This window comes from Limulus polyphemus, unplaced genomic scaffold (assembly GCF_000517525.1).
Source record: "Limulus polyphemus unplaced genomic scaffold, Limulus_polyphemus-2.1.2 Scaffold918, whole genome shotgun sequence".
Taxonomy (NCBI): Eukaryota; Metazoa; Arthropoda; class Merostomata; order Xiphosura; family Limulidae; genus Limulus; species Limulus polyphemus.
The window spans coordinates 65,768-83,965 of record NW_013666528.1 but is presented as its reverse complement, the minus strand read 5'-3'; the positions used below and the strand labels follow the sequence as shown (position 1 = coordinate 83,965).

Sequence of the window (18,198 nt, the reverse complement as noted above, 5' to 3'; positions counted from 1 at the left end):
ACGAAGGACGAAGGAAGGAAGAACTAAATAGTATCAGCACATTAGGTTGGGACGAAGAAGAGCATCAGACTATTGAACAAAGAAGTGTACGTAAGGAGATGGGGGGGGGGGAGAGAAAAGAAAGTCAGAAGACAATGGCTCATGAAGCATAGCAGCCCAAGACGACTGGTCAAAAAACTACTGAAAAAGATCAAGAATGTCACATACCTGAGTAATCAGTTTCAAATGAAAAAAGTGGAGGTGCCTGTTCCTCACCAAAAAGAAAAGAACTAGAAGCAATGGTAGGTAGAAGGAAAAGCTTGTGAAAGTTGTCATTAAATGATGCAAGCTCAGCAGAAGCAACAGAAACAGAACAAAGAGGGAACTAAAGGAGAGATGAAAAAGGCAGAAGAGTACCAATTATCTGATGTACAATGATGGTAACATTGTTTACAGACAATGCACCTCCAGCTGTTATTGAAACAACAGGAGGAAAATCCTTAAGTGGAACGTAAGAGCCTCAGGAAGTAGCAAAAACATGAATCTGAGAATTCATGATCGAAAATGGACCATAGATTGACAATGGTTAGTTTCCTCTTTTTCTAAGGTAGATAAATAAATGAAGGTACTCATAATTCAACAGAAAAATCAACTAAGACAAACTAAGTGAGCAAGACAAAAAAAAGGAACTTAGGGTAATGGAGCAAGTGTCAATCCCACAAATTTTAAAGAAAAAAACAATGCTAGAAAAAAACTTCAGAATGCTAAAAGTGCTGAGGAAAGAATGAGCCTTCGTTCATGGATAGTGTTCTTGGGGACTGCTACGTATGGAGGACATTTCACTCTCATATTTGTGGAGGGCTATAGTCTAATTATGATTACATTACAGGCTGGCACATGTTGACAATAATATCTTAATACAGTATATGAACTAGCTGTTAAGGAAGAGATTGTTGCTAGTTATGTCCTATGTTTTAATACAGATGCTGAACTACAGTTTATCAGGTAATTACTAATGCAAAAGACACCACTAATCCATCAACTAATTCCAATACAGTAGCTGCTAATAATTCATTAACTGATTCTTAAAATAAAAGTTGTTACCTGTTAATTAATAAGTCTTAATGTAGAAGTTTCTAGAGTCACTCAAATAATTATTAATGTTGTAATTAGTTTAACACTTGATCCTTAATACAGATGCTGTCATTACTCTATCAAATGATTCTTAATGAAGCTTTCACAAGTCCTTCACTTACGTCTTACTGCAGAATTTTTTAATGTCTGTGAATTACTTCTTTATATAGAATTTCATAATTAGTTCATGAAATACCCTACATGAAACTTAAGGAACATGAAATAACCTTCCTTCCAAAAATGGATAAGACATGGAATTCTGATATCTCACAGTCCCTTGAAATAGGTAATGAAGTTCGTGGTCATATAGCATGTATTTCATATTCAAATGACATAGCATTTATATTCATACGACATAGCATGCAACACTACCATTCATGCAGCTTCAATAACTACAGGTCTGTTGCAATGGCTTTCTAATAATAGCCCCCCCCCCCCACACTCTAAGGATCATATGTTGTCATTGGTAAGGTATACTGATAAGCCAAATGCACCCATGAATGGCCTTACAATAACAATTTTGTCCTTACACCCCAAGCCACAAACTGTACTTGCTTGGACAATGTACAGGTCCATGCAGCCAAGCAAGCCGACATCAGTTCACATCACAATTAAGCCATCCCCATAGGCATCCTGTTGGACAATGCATACTTCTGTGTAACTTTCCTCCAAATGATTTATAACCTGTGGTACACCCATCACTGAAATACAGCCATAACATGGACTCCTCTGTGACTAGCAAAGAACTCCATTACTGATTTCACTTTGGGAAATACCAATGAAATTGCCAATTGGTACTGGGAGCTACACCTTTGACCATGCCAATAACTCTTCTGCTTCTTCTATGTACCTATGTTATGGCATAATCAATGACTGTTTCTCTACACACATTAAGGTTCAAATGGGGAAACAAACAGTACTACCAAATGAAAACCAATCCATAAGAAAGTTCTACCTGTTGCAAGGGATGTTTACTGAAGCAGCAAAAATGGTCAGAGATTAACTCATATCCTCTTCATTTTTGAAGGAATATTCATCCTTAATTATTTTGTTATGTGGATAGTTAAAGAAGTTATAAACAAGACAACAGAATTTTTCTTAATGCAGAAGTTGGTATTAATTTCATTATCAATGATGAAAATCAAGATGATCAAAATCTATCAAAAGAAAAAAATTATAACATTTTAATGGTAATAATTTCACATGATCAGGTATGGAAGAAACTCAAGGATAAAGAAAATGAGAAAATTATCAAAGAAAAAAATCTTCACAAAAAGTGAAAAAAAAATGTCTAAATTAAACAGTTTAATTTGCAATCAATTACAAATAACCACCTTATAGCACTTTCAACTGCTAATTTTATGTTTAAAACATAAGAAAACTTACTTTTAATGTCAGTTCCATCTTTTTTCACTAGGTATAGGCAGAAATAACACAATAATTCCTCGTGCAAATTAATTTCTTTTGCTATTTCCTAAATATGAAAAAAAAAAACAGAGTTCAGTCCATACGTTCTACAGCATAACCTGTAAAAATAACAACACTTATAGTCTGTCTGTTAATTCTAGTTAACATAAAGTTAACTCAGTTTTAATATCTTACAGCACAAAAACCTTTGCATTCCAATCCTAAAAGAAACACAGCTTTACATGTATCTTACTAGTTTAACTAATTAAGTTTACAGCCTTAGATTAAGATACTACATCTACATGTAACACAGCTACTGTACTTAACACTTTTCAGAAGTCAGAACAAGGCAGTTTCCTGAAGTAACAGCTCCAAACAACTTGACTAAATTCATAGGTTAAAAAATTAAAGTGCGCTTGCTTAAAACTTTTTCACTATAGAAAAGACAACAAAATGAAACTCTAAAAGATATGAATAAAACTGATAAAATGAACTGTCACAAAATAGAGAATAGTGAAGAGAGTCACTAAATACATTTCTAAATATTCTTATAAGCATGTTGCTTTGTATTATTAACAGGGGCCTTCAAATTCACGCAGAAGTGTGTAATACATGAAAAGAGAATTATCCCATGAGATGTAGAAGTGTAATCATAGATCTTGGACACAGGTGCATCATTATATGGATATCTTCAGACACATGTTCACTATATACTAAATGTTGCCTGTATCCAGAAGTAAATCACCTGATGAACACAGATTCTAGCACTTTTAGCAATCAAAAACCATTTTTACCCATATTTAAGGTAATGATAGCACTTAACCTGCTAGGGAGTGACTTTGTTAGTTTTACCTATTGACGAATAACATGCATTTACAGTTAGTTTCTTTTTAATGTTACACTTTTATCCAGCAAAATTTACATTACCTTGTACAGAACATCTAGAAATAGCAGATGACAAGGTATAGTCATGTGAATAAAGTGATCCCAAATAGTTTATTTAATTACAGAGACACTGAAAACATCACGGTTGAAATAATTATTAATTTCACCTTTCAATAACTAGTTTTGAATATATCTTTAGTAAGATATATTCAAGTAATTTATTTGTTTTGTTTTTGTGCATGCAGATGTTCTGCAGACTGGATGTCCAAATGTCATAAACATATACTATTTGTTCTGCTTTAAATAGATAAAGGTTGAATATGGCAATGGCTGTCTTACAGAAGATTGTATAAAGATGGTTCTATGTCTGTGCTCACTTCCTAGAAGTGGGGGTATGCTCATCTCAAGGAGGGGCACAGATACTAAGACAAGTTGGTATGTACTGAGGTTCTCTCCTTTGAATATAGCATTTGGAATAATCATTGATATAAGTAATCTATGATATTTAGGATACTGCAACAGGACCCCTGCATCTAACCTGAAAATGTTGTAGAACATGATTCGCTCTTGGTTTATGGTCCTCCTGTGCAGATGTAGTTGGAAATTATTCTCCATCCCCAAAGCAAGTTTGAGTGCAAACTAATTAGAAGCCATCCCAGCTTTGTTTTAACATGGACACTTTTCATTATTGTGAATACGAATTTGCTTTATCTCTTTACTTGTTTTTCCTTTGTTGTTCATGTTCAATTTATTCTTCATTTAACAATCTTTAAAATGCATTCTGAAGATGCTGTTTAATATCAGTTTACTCGAATATAATGGACTAGTTAAAAAGCAAAATTTTGGTGCCATGACTAAATGTTTTGTTATTGTAGAGTATAATTTGAATGAGCTTCTTTTTAGATTGAGTTTCTGGTACTCTAATATTTGTAAATCATGATGATGGAAGAAAACTTTCTAAGACCATGTACTGAGGACTAAGAGAAGACCTCACTTACACTCAGAACTATTGCCAGCATTAATGGAAGCTATGTTAACATTCTCACTTCATTGTTGGGACCAAGAGATGATAGGTGGCTAAAAGAAACTCAGGATGTTATTATATGACTTCTAATAGTTACTTCTGTGGTCTGAAACAAAGGGAAGCAGAGAAGGACCATGGTGATACAGAGCAACCTGAATGTCCCGAGACTTATTGGAATGGTCCCTACAGAACACCAAGGCAAATTTTAACCAGCCCAAGCACCATAAGACACTGCTGGTTTGAGTCATCTGAGGACAAGGAGAGTGGTGAGATGTGTACATTGTCAGTTGAAGCAGCTGTGTAATGCCATGATTCAGTGGATCTTGGAGTTATTCAAGAGCCTTCCAGACTGGCAAGACACACTTAAAATGCACCTGTGTCTAGCAGATGAAATTGATGCAGAATATGGTGATGACTCAAGTGGTTTGACACACTAAGTCTGGCTTTTGGTTAATGGCAAGTTAAACTGGATAACAAAAGTACACCTAAGACTGCTTTCAGTACTTGGTAAAAACTGTACAATTCCTCCATCATTCTATTTGGTTTTTCTAATGTGCCTGCCACTTTCAAGAAACTTGTGAAGTTTACAATTAAGAGGACTAAAATGGAAGTTATGCTGCATGTTTGAAGCTGAGAATGGTTTTCCAATACAACAAAAATGGAGGGTCGAAAGAGTGTGCCTGATCATAGTTATTGCAGCAACAGTGACACTGAATTATATGGGCAGTGGAAATTCTGCATTTGGATGGATATTATGGGTACTGCGGTATCATTCAAGAACTCTTTTTAGGTGCTACCTGAAGCCTTATCTGTGTTTAGCACAAATGGAGAGAGTAACTGATGTCAACATTGATTGTCATAGAAACTAGAATGGGTTCTGAACTGTACTGCAAGTATGCACTGTTTAATATTTGATGACTGATATGTATGTGCAGTAGCACAGGCATATTTTTCAGTACATATCTGAACTAAGTTGTGTATACTGTTAGCCTGAGAAGTTGTGTTATTATACATACATACATATATATATATATTAAAAGGGACACAACTCTTCAGGCTAACAAAAAATCTGGCTCTGGAATAATGAGATATGGTAAGTTTATTAATGACCAAAGTGAGTAGCTTAGACTGCAATGAGAAATAAACATGGTGTGTTCTTTGTTATCTTAATGCAGGTAAAAGAATAAATACAATTTGGTCTCATGCTGGATTATATGTATGTGATTTATCACTGAAAAGGAGACACCAAGTTGTTTAAAACCTACACTACATCAGGTGACAAACATAGTAGACCCACTTTCACTTGTTTTGGCGGACAAATATCTTCCAGTTTTGGCAATTGACAGAATTCTAGATAAATATGAAATCATAATTACTTGTTCATTCAAAATGAAAGGAAACTTAATTTTTCCTATTGTTTTTGAGTATTGTTGATTCATAAATATGTTTGACTGGTGATTACCAAAATACTTCAAAACTTTGTACATAATATGTAATGTTTTATCTCAAGTCAATTTCAATGCGTTCAGTTCAGTACTTTGGCTATCAGTGTTAACTAAACAAACATGTACTTAAGTGTCAAATGTTACAAAACATTGAGTTGTAGTCATCAACAGTATTATTCTAACCAATTTACTTTTTACGTAATTAATTCCTCTTGAGCTTAACTTTACCTATATGCTAATAAGTTAAACTTCTCTAAATTGAATTACTTTGGAAAAAATAAGCTTCAATAGTGAAATGTTTTTGCATCAGTACAGAATTTTCTATAATAATACTAAAAGCTACAATGGTAGACTACTGGAATTATGTGGTGGAAAGTTTCTGTGAAGTATGATCACATTGTATGTCATCGGGAAGCCAACAAAAATCTTGATCTAAAACCATGGTTTTCTCCACTTCCCTTTAGAGTACTCAAAATATGTTGCTCTTTTTTTAACTCCACCTCCATGAGCTATTAAATAGGTTGTTGTGACAAATGTTCTACAAACATTTCTCTTATCATTTCTTAATATGCTAGACTATCTAATCTTTCTCAAGCATCACATTATAAAAAACTTCAATGAGAAATTTACTGCCTACATCCATGGCTAATACAATGTATAAAGTCCCAAAGTTTCCAAATATGTAACCGTTCAAACATGTCTCCCATGACATATGTGAGTTTGGCTAAGCATTAGTGCTTGCCTGTCTACATCTAATGGGCAGTTGTTGTTTTTACGATTGTGTATTTATCAAAATTTTTAAATTTTAAATTAAACTCTGAATTCACATGCAGCATATAAACACAAGGTTTTATGGTAATGACTAGCTTAACATTTACCTACTTTGATCCTAACTAGCAAGTGCTCATACATATTTTGTAATGCTGAGTAGAATACAGGGTGATGCAAAAGTTGCACACCTCCATGATATTTGTAAGTTCTGTCCTTACTATGATTTTTCTAAGTCATATATGAGTTTTACTAACTGACATTTTTTCTCGTTACAATATACCATTATGTACTGTGCACATTTTTAAAAGTTGGTATGTGCAATTCCTTCATCACTTTGCAATTATATTTTCTCTCCTCATTTGATAATAAAACATATACATTAGTCCCAAATCAATAGAAATTTAGCAAAATTTTTGAAGGATTATGTAAAACAAAACTTAGAAGTAGAAAAACGTGTTTTTTCACACTTAATATTTACTCCAACCAGTTTTAATAAAAATCCTCGGGAAAATAAATAAAAACTTGAATTTTTAGGTGAACTTACCAACAAAACCGTATCTGTGGCATCAGTTGTATTTACTCTAACAGTCACTTTGTGCCAGTTCATTGTATAAACATCCAGGTCAATGTTGGCTTGTGTAGCATTTTGAGTTTCCTGCTGTGCACTTAAAAGAAAACCCCTAAATATGTTACAGTCCCCAATATCAGGATCCTGAGATACTGTAGTGAAAATGCAAAGAGAGAGAAGAGAGTATCAGTAAAAAATAAAAAGTGCATATTTTTTTATGAAGACAGTAAAACACAATGGAAGCGGTATATCCCTTAAATATACAATTACAAAAGCATGCAATATTATATATATAAAATCACAAGAAACACAATAACATAATGTTAGGCTTATTTTGGTGATATATTTGTCGTCACATAATACAGTTATCTTTATCTTATATCCTTATTGCAATGGATTGATACAGCAGTCATACATGTGTATTAAATTTATATAAGTATAAAAATACTGTCTGTTGTATGTCCATGTAACTAATTTGCTGGGTGTTGATAGATCTTCACCAAAATTGGTATGGAGGTTCATTGGGTCCATGAGGAGATACATACAAATTTTCAGTTTTGCGTTTTTAATCACTACTTTGCTCCTGTTGATAGATCTTCACCAAATTTTGTATGGAGGTTCTTTGGGTCCACGGGGAGAGACATTCAAATTTTCAGTTTTGTATTTTGTGTTTTTATGGACATTTTTGTTTTTTACCACTACTTCACCCCTTGTTGATGGATCTTCACCAAATTTGGCATGAAGGTTTGTTGGGACCATGCAGAGATACATGCAAAGTTGCAGTTTCATATTGTGTTTTGCAGTTTTTATGGACAATTTTGCTTCTTTTTTTTTTTTACAATTACGTATAAGGGAAGCAACTTTTCATGTCCTAAAGATAACCTGTCATTAATCATGAACTTACATAACTTCTGTCCAGGGGATGGGTACCCCAGCAAGTATTATATATTCTTTCTAGCTTTGATCTGTATATCTATCTGTTTTAACTTGGATATGTGGTAGATTCAAGTACATGCACATCAGATGATAATATACTGTAATAGCCTTGACCAATATATTCACTATTTTAAACTTCGATTTTTGACATCACCCATGCATTAAATATAATAATAAAATCCTCCAAGTTAAAAAGGCAATATTTTATAAGTATTTTTTAACCAAATTAACAACTGAAATCAGAGGATAAGTTAGGAGAAATATTTATTCACTGAATAAAGTTATGAGTCTGTTTCATATCAGTAGGTACAATCACTTAAGTGGTCAGTGTTAGGTTGTAGTGATTTAATCTGTTTGAAAGAGTTACACTAGGCAAATGGAGAAATTCAGTAATAAGTATAACCCTTAAGAAGCATTGAAACGGTCACTGTACCTACAGGGCAGACTTCTGATCAGTCAGTACATGACATTTTAGAGGTTCATGTCCCATTCTTCGAATAGAACAAATCCGAACTTTGTGATGTTATAGTGGGTTAAGATATTGATGTATATGACATCCAAGGAAAGAGAAGTGTGAAACTAAGATCCAAATTTCTTCTTGGGCAAACCATGACTCTTTTTGTTTCTTGAACAAGGTAATCTATTAAATTCCTGGAATCTGATCCAGCATTATTCTGCATCAATGATAATAAGTATAACCCTCAAGAAGTATTGAAACAGTCTCTGTACCTACAGGGCAGGCTTCTGTAGTCAGTGCATAACATTTTGGAGGTTCATGTCCCATTATTTGAATAGAACAATGCCAAGCTTTATGATGTCATAAGTGGGTTAAGATATTGATGTATATGGCATCGAAGGAAAGAAAGGTGTGAAATTAACACCCAAATTTCTTCTTGGGCAACCTACGACGCTTATTGTTTCTTGAGCATGGTTATCCATTAAATTCCTGGAATCAGACCTAGTATTATTCTGTATCAATGCAATACCTTACCCTACTGCTTCAATGAAATATCTTACTACTACTTTCAATATTACATCAATATATTATTCTGTAGTAAATCCATCTCTCAGATGCACACCGATCCATATTTTTCCCTCCTCATACCATAGTTGAATTTTCATTGAAACAGCCATATTCAAAAATGTTGCAGTGAATGTAAAATTTACTTTTGGATCTCCAGAAATGAAATCTTCAGTCAATGATATACATGTAGGTATGAAACTGGAACACATTTATGAAAAGAACGGACACTTAATACAATACCTTCCAATTCTAGTGACCTCAACATAGTCCAAAGAAGCTAAGTGTGCATTACAAGGATGATATAGTTCTTCTTGACATTATGGTGTACTTATGCTCAATGACTATCATTCCAACTGATGTTCTGAAGTCCATTAGCAGTGGACTGTCAGTTTCTAATGCCCATGTTGTTCAGTTTATAGTCATTATGTAAAATTGCTGGACTTCCTTGACTTTCTCTAAGATGTTTAGCTGTTTGATAATGTGTCCCCATTTTTGCCATTAAAAATTGGATATACTAAAATGAACTGCCAGTTGTTTCTGTGTTGAATATCTTTAACAGTCTATACATCTGCCAAAAATCTTCACAGACACATAAGATCACAATATTATATAGAAACAATAACCAAATAATGAAATAAACATTTGTCCTTTAATCTAATATGCATGGGCTAATTCCATTGGACCAACTCTGTATTGGAGAAGGAATATTGATGATAATTCTATATTTACTGTGTATACACAAAATATGAAAAGCTTTTAATAAAATGTACAAGTCTATAATACACAAAACTTCAGATGAGTAACAAAGGTATTTGTACTCGAGACATGTCTGTGAATTGACAACATCAGTCTGACTTAGACTGAAATGTCGCATGTCGGAGTAAAATGTCATGTTCATGTGAAGAAAAATACTTTGTCCATTGTATATTTTGCACACTGCAACTGGTACCCTCAAAACATGCTAAATGCAAATCTACAGCTTTTCAGTATTTCTGTATATTGTATTCAGTATTTACTTTCCTCTAACACTAACTGTTGCTAAATTAGTAATTTAGGGTAAAATATTGTTTATAACTCTGACATCAAATACATAATACCATGTTAAATGGCACTCTATAAAAGATTGTAGCATGCACACTTTAACCCCAACTCGTATGCGTAGGATGTATTTTTGAGGTAGTATACACTGTTATAATTATGACCAGCACAGTGGAGGTACCTATGTTTTACATTGTAATCTTTAACATTATTCATTATGTATATAATGCAATATACATTGTTAGAATCTAGAAAAATATGACTGCTATCAATTATTTCTCATTTTCTGTTTATTTTCAGATATTCTTCTCTATTTGAAAAAAAAAGCATTGGCAAGGAAAAAAAAACTGTCAAAAAAGAATATATATAATTATTAGAAAGTTTTTTAATAATGAAACTGTGTATTCATGAAAACTGCTTATAGACTTACACGTTTGAATGTATTTCTCCAGTAAGATTCGACGCTCCTCCAGCTGAGGAGGTGACAAAGGAAGAAGCTTCTTTGGAGGAAACTGGGGCAGACGTACAGACTTGTACTCTTTCTTTAACTAGAGCATAATAATAAAACATTTTAAAACAGTTCATTCATACATTTACTAGGAATCACAACTGCTGTTAACTTAATTCTAAGAACTATAATATAAACTACTAACAAATAGAACAAAACAGAACAAAGAGAACATTAATATTTCACAATAAAGTAGTGGGACTTGTCAAACCAATAGTATGTTACCACTACTGAATTGCAAGTACATACAATCAGTTTACAGTTAAGCAACAAATTGCAGTTTAATCTGCACTTCATAACATGGACTGATATGTACATGTAATCCTGTGATTTTTAAGTTTCTACTTGTGAATCTCATTAATTCTTTATTGCTGACACTGCACTTATTTTGCTCTCAAAAATAATTTCTGAAATGTAGTTTGAAACTTTAAACTGAAAATAGATTTGCCAAATTTTATTGCAGTAAATTTATTGATTTCCACTCAACCATTTGTTTTTCATTTGGTTTTGGTGTGTTCAGAAATGTGGTATGTTTGCATATTTTTGTAGTTTTTTTTTTTATGGAGAAACCAAATTTATATTTCGTAAATGGTGATCTTGACATTTTAACCCCTAGGCTTGTGAACTTTAATTAAAATCTTTGGTTAGAACCATAGATTCTAGATATTATGAAAAAAGTAAATGTCTATAAAATGGATGGACAGACAGAAAGATGCTACATCACTCATGAACCTTCATGATCAGGGTGGATAAAAAGTAAAATTATATGGTTGAGTTCTAAGGACCACTATAATTCAAAGAGTATCTTTTTATAACATACATTTTAATGTATTGGTGAACTACATAAAATATGTATATTATGTTCTCTACAAAAGTATAAGAGAATAACTATTTATCATACATAAGAAAAGCGCCAGTGTTAAGAAATTTTCCAACAAAAGCTTGTGTATTTGGTTATTTATAATTATGATGATGATGTTCCGTGAAGCTCATTTTTAATTGATGAATGAGACATATACCTCTATAACTTCACTGAAAACTTTTACTACATTTGATCAGAACAAAGTTAACCTTTTTCTAACACTGAAAATGTATTTCAGATAGGTACTTAACTCTCCTCGCACAAAGCTATCTCGATCTTCTTCTACCTTCTAAGCATTACTAAAAAACATTTTGATGATCAACATATTAGTCTATATAACCCCATCAATTTTGCGCCATTTCTAAACATATACATATCATGTGACTACTCTCCACCAATAATATTGTGCCAACTATGTTGGTGCACCTAGCTCCCTCTGCTATTCTCACTCAATCTTCACTTTCAAGAATTGGCAGGTTCTAAAAGAACATCGGCCATGGGAAGGGAGGGTGGGATGTGTGTGAGAGGAAGGTAAGTACCTATCGGAAATACATTTTCAGTGTAAGAAAAATGTTAACTTCCACTCATACAAAACTAGGGGCTGGTTTAGGTTCACAACATAGAAACCAAGTAGAAAGTGACTTCCCAGAATGAATGGGTGTGCTCTGAGATGAACTAAGCACACGTATGGGGTACCACACTACTTCTGGAACAGGTATGCTCACTGCGCTTGAAGTAGGAAATGAATCTGATAAGGGTGGGTACATACACAACCTCAACCAGACAGACAATGTTTCATAACTTGTCCTTGGCATTAGGAGGATGTGCATAAATGCAATTTATTCCGAGAGGTGCAATTCAGAGTAAAATATAAACAGAATTAACTATGTACATACACAACCTCAACTGGACAGACAAGGTTTCAGAACTCATCCTCGGGGATTAGGATGATGTGCACAAATGGAATTCATTCTGAGAGGTGTAATTCTGAGTAAAATATAAACAGAATTAACTATATACATACACAACCTCAACTGGACAGATGAGGTTCCATAACTTGTCCACAGCATTAGGAGGATGTGCACAAATGCTACATGATTGCAAAGTCTAGCTCTAAGGGCAATGTATCACACAAATTCCACACCTGAAGATGAAGAGACGACATAGTTGGGTGAAAGAGAGAAGTGTGGATGGAGCAAGAGAGAGAGGAAAAGGGGCTCAGATGCGAACTGATGAAGTGGAAGAAACCAGGGTTGAGCTGGTGAAAAGAAAAGCCTCCAAAAGAACCTGACAAGGAGTCTTGTGTATCAAAGCAAGAACATGAACGAAAAGATGAAGAAGGAGGATAGGCATACAGAAAAAGGTAAGACCAGTACTGGCTGAGAACATTGATTGCCAGGGCCAAAGGATGAGGAACGATGAGGAAATGACGAATAGAAGAGGGGAAATTTGGTGTTGAAGGAGTGATGAAGGCATTGATGAGAGGCGTGTTCAACTGAGAGCAAACGCAATGAAAAACCTAAGGGTGGAGAGACCCCTCTATGCATAGAACCTTGTCTAGCTGAGAAAGAAGTGATCCTCTACAAAGTTCAGAGCCCCAGCACAGGACAAACTATGAGATGAACCTGAGCCCAAAATAGCAGGTCCAATGTGTGAAAGTAAAGAGTTCTGGAACAGGTTCTCCCATGATGATTGATATAAGAAACAACCAGAATTGTCAGAGTGGATCATGACCAACAGATCCACGAGAAGTGGGAAGAAATGTGAACATGTCCAACAGACAGTGGGAAGTTCAAGTACATTAATGTGGAGTGAATGTTCCTCTGAAGTCCAAATGTTAAAAGTCATGTTGTTCAGAGACACACCCCAGCTTGACAGAGAAGCATCTGTGAAGAGCTATAGATCTGGTCTGGAGTACAGCAAGGGGATGATCACTGTAGTATTGGCATGGTTGAGCCACAAAGAAATGTCCTTGAGAAGAAAACAGGGGAAGCACACAACTGAGAATAATGCATCTGGAGAAAGGTCCTGCAATTTCCACTGGAGTAGGTGCATGTGTATGCAGCTTAAAGGAATGAGTGGTTTGAGAGAAGCAACAGATCCAACAGCAAAAGAACCTTGTGCATAGAGTGTAAAAGAGAAGCAGAAATCATGATGATAAGACATTCAACTGCTTGTAAGTGAAATGGTGAAGATTGAGCCTGACTAAGATGGGAGGTGAAGAACACACACACCCAGATGTACCAAATATAGGGTGGGCATGCAAAAAAAACTTGGAAGGCTTGACAAGCCAGACAAACCACACAGCTTCCTGCAGAAGAATGCAGGTGTGAGAGAAGGAGTCCTCCTGAGAAGAAGTGAGAAGAAACTAATCATCCATGTATAATGGAACATCAGCCCCACTTCATGAACAAGGTGGGTGAATGCCCCCATGACTCAGTTGAAGACAAGGAGCAGATGTAATGCCAAAAGGAAGAGCAAGAAACTGGAAAACCTGATCCTCATAGACAAAACAAAGAAAATGTCCAGAAGACAGGGCAATCAGAATGTGTAAAAAGATGGTCTGAAATGTTGACCTTGATCATCCACAGTCTGGGTGAAAAGAACCACCAATGAGAAAAAACACCTCCATATGGAACCAGGGGATGACAAAAAAACAGTTCAGAGATGAAAAATTGATTACTGGACACCAGTCCCTTGTCTTCTTAGGGCCCACAACAGATGAGTGATAACTAGGTGTAGGGGTAAATGCCCTCTTGAAGGCATTCTTGGCCAAGCAATCCGAGATCAGATCTTTGAGACACTGAAGATAAAGAGGATCAGAGGGAGGAGGAAAGAAAACAAAAACGGGGAATGAGAAGGTGAAGTGGAAAGAGAGCCTGTGGGTGAGAACTTGAAGAACTCAGATGAAAATGAAAACCACAGGCTGGTGAAAAGAAGCAGATGGGTCTCCACAATGTAGTCACCAACACGATAAGCAAGACCCTAATGTCAGGGAAGTAAAAGAGTGGAGAAAATAGCTGGTCAAAATCATCATCATCATCATGTTCAAACTTCAGAGAAGGAACACTGGCTGAATGGAAGGAAGAAGGAGGCTCCCGCAGTTCCAACATTAGGAACATCGTGACTATCGTGGTGAGGCAAAAGTCACCATCATTTTATAACTAATAATGGCAGGAAACACCATAACAAAATTTATTTTTCTAATAGATGTAAATAAAACTATGCTGGTTATGTGAATCATGAACACTAAACCAGGGAAATTTAAATGAAAGTTAACTCAGTGGGAAGTCATCATAAATCCCAAGTAATTGATTAACTATTTTGAAACACATCCATTCAAGACAATGCAGAGGAAAAGAATGAAGTTATTTCAAACAAAAGGAGGTTGCATTTCGTTCCTATTGGTGGAGAGCTATCATTGTATGTTTATGTCATCATTCATTAGAGCAGTTCACATTAAATGTTTTTTCTTTTGGTGGAAGGTGGCTCAAGGTTAGTAGCATGCAGATGCATGAAAGAATGAAGCTATTCTCTATATGAAGGTGAGGTATCATCTCAGATATTAGAGTTTACAGTTATCACTATCCATGTAATCAAAATATTGCTATTATGTTTGTTGTTAACTACAAAGCAACAAAATGAGCTAATTTATAACTGCTAACTAGAGATAAAGCAAATGTTTTTTGTTTAACCTCTTTAACTGCTGAGTAGCAGGAAAGTTACTGTTAGGTAGTTCCCTCCACCAACTTTTTGTCCATTTATATTTTTTCCATTCTCTAACTAGCAGGTAAACAACTTTCTGGAAGCACCTACCACCAACCTTCTTTCTTACAGACTTTTTCTTCTTCAACTGCTGACTAGTAGGAAGGCAACTTTGTGGAGCACCTGCCATCAAATTTTTTTTTGTCTGTATGTACTATAATACTAATGGAAAATGGTATTAATTGATTAATAGGGCCATCAATTAATCAATTGGAAAATATCACTAATCACCCAGCCCTATTCAGGTACATCAGTTAATGTTACATATATAGTAATTCAATGTTTTTGCCTGTTTCAATTCAGTGTAAAGAAAGAACCAACAATAAGAATCTTCCAGCCAGAAAATTATGTGTAGATTACCTAAAACTAGCCATAACTGTTAAAGATACATGTATGTCTATGGAAAAGCAAGATAGGAGGAAAAACATTACCTAATGTTCAGAGTTAAAGTAAATGACCCGGCTTCACACTTAACTGTAGAATTACCAATGAAGGTAAAACCCATTAGATTTTGAAATATATTTTTCTAAACTGTTTTTTCACCAAATAGGTTGTGATTAGTTACAGGGTCGCTAATAACATAAAGTCACACAAACAAATTTTAAAAATGCTATCAATATTGCACTTAATCCCACTGATTACTGCTGGCGGATTTATGCATAGTAATAAAATAACACAATATCATTTGTGGCAATTAGTGAAAAATCACAGATGACAATGTAAGACTGAAGAAGTAACATGAATGTGTCAAAACTAGTTTCTCTAATTCCAAGTCTTCTGATAGTTTGTTCCATTTACTATGGTATTTCTTTATTTTGTCTTTTCAAGACTGATGTTTAAAATCCTCAGTTGCTCCAAGCCACCGAATTGAGAAAAAATAAATTATTCACTCTCACAATTAAATTTATTAAGCTCACCTGTATAAATCCAAAGTTATATAACAATAACAAAAGACTAGTGATTGCTAACAAACTGGTATTAACTTTTCATATACATGTATTCACTGCCTTATTTGGAGAATAGTTTTTAATTACTGCCTTAATAAGACTATGTTTGTTTTTCTGAAACACTTTAAAGTTTGGTAACATCTATAGGGACACTTATGATCAGTAAACTGTTTCAACAGTATCTTTGTCATCCCTTCTGCAAGTCATAACAGCTAGACTATGCATTTTTTTTTTAACAGTTCAGCACAGAAGTCTATCTTTTTCTTATTAAGTAAGTGATTAAGCATTCCAGTAGTTGATAATCTTTGTCAGATGAGATATGCAAACTTATCATGATATTTTAGCTTGGTAAAATGGCAATCAGTGAAACATCTAATCTATAATATTCTCAGGAGTAGGTGGTAGTGTGTGTGTGTGTGTGTGTGCATGTGTGTACAGGGATACAGCAGGGAGAAGCTGAATTAACTGAAAACACACTGAGATACAGGGGAGATGAGTGCTTCAAGATGAACAGTTTTTACACTCTAAAATGCAATCAGAGCCATTATCTGAAGCCTATTGCACAGAGAACTGTATTGCTAAAAGATCATATTCATCAACATATTTTACAGAAAGCCTTTTCTTGGCTGTCCAGCTTCATCAGCCATTGGCTATATGGTCTATCCTGTGTGTCTCTTAGCTGGAGCCACTGCCACTACTACTTGTTTTACAGATTTGTTTCTAGATCCTCCAAACATGAGCCTGGTTTGGCATATCCCAATCTAAATATAGAGTAAGACCTAATAAAGACACAACCAGCAAGTCTACATGTTTGATATATTCCAATCTAAATATAGAGTAAGACCTAATAAAGACACAACCAGCAAGTCTACATGTTTGATATATCCCATTCTAAATATAGAGTAAGATCTAATAAAGACACAGCCAGCAAGTCTACATGTTTGATATATCCCATTCTAAATATAGAGTAAGATCTAATAAAGACACAGCCAGCAAGTCTACAAAATAAAATGAGACCCTTTATTGTAACTATAAAAATAATGTAAAATTTAGAATAGACCATAATCATTATATTCATGTACATTATTATAGACTATATTTATACCAGCATTAGTATATATAACATTAATCTAGTGAAATAACAGCTCTATAAAAATTTTGGGCAATTGCCCACTACCCCTTTTGCAAGTAACAGACTTGTTACACTTACTAAGTTAAAGTTGCAACACTAGTCAATACCACAAGGCACAACTGAAATAATGGAATTATGATGTAGATTTATATGAAAATAATATTAGATTTAGTGTACAACTTTTGGGTTAGGCTATATTATTGGCATTAAGACTTTACAGGCTTACTAAGCATGAAGCCACGGAAGTCTCCTTAGTACCTAACCTTACCATGCTTACGATGACATCATTGTTAATGTTAACTTTAGACTGTTTAGTTTTTCAACTTACAACCAAGTTACGTTGTTATAGGCTAAGTCACTCACAAGTTTACACCAATTACAGACAAAACAAAGTGAATATAGATCTAGATTGAGTTTGATTACTTTCATGACTGTGTATGGGAATTACTTTGAATCACTAAATTAGCACATAAACTGTGCATGTTCACCACGATGTGATGCATACTTCACTTCAGAAAATTACTGATCAACTATATTATTAATATATACATGCTGGTCTACAAGATTTCCAAGCTTTTACAAAGTTGCATACTGGTAAACTTTTGTCTGAATGTTTCAAAGTAAGCAAACATTTGTAGTAGCCATTTGTCCAATAGTTTGGAGTATTGAAATTATGAAGTTAGAATTTTTATTTTACAAATTTAGCTTTTTTCAATTGATGGAAATCCATCCTGAGACAGAACTCTTCCTTTCATATATATATATATATATAT

General features: G+C 34.4%; 1 protein-coding gene across 2 annotated transcripts in view; it reads right to left on the bottom strand.

Annotated features, from left to right (window-relative positions):
- Positions 1 to 18,198, bottom strand: part of LOC106461229 (sorting nexin-17-like) — a 60,170-nt gene that overhangs the window by 30,059 nt on the left and 11,913 nt on the right. For both annotated transcript variants that reach the window (XM_013921030.2, XM_022388092.1), the window contains exons 3-5: positions 10,642 to 10,759; positions 7,190 to 7,365; positions 2,500 to 2,587 (exon numbers count right to left, since the gene is read on the bottom strand). In XM_013921030.2, the coding sequence (XP_013776484.1) occupies positions 2,500 to 2,587; positions 7,190 to 7,365; positions 10,642 to 10,759 (382 nt within the window). The remainder of the gene's footprint in view (positions 1 to 2,499; positions 2,588 to 7,189; positions 7,366 to 10,641; positions 10,760 to 18,198) is intronic.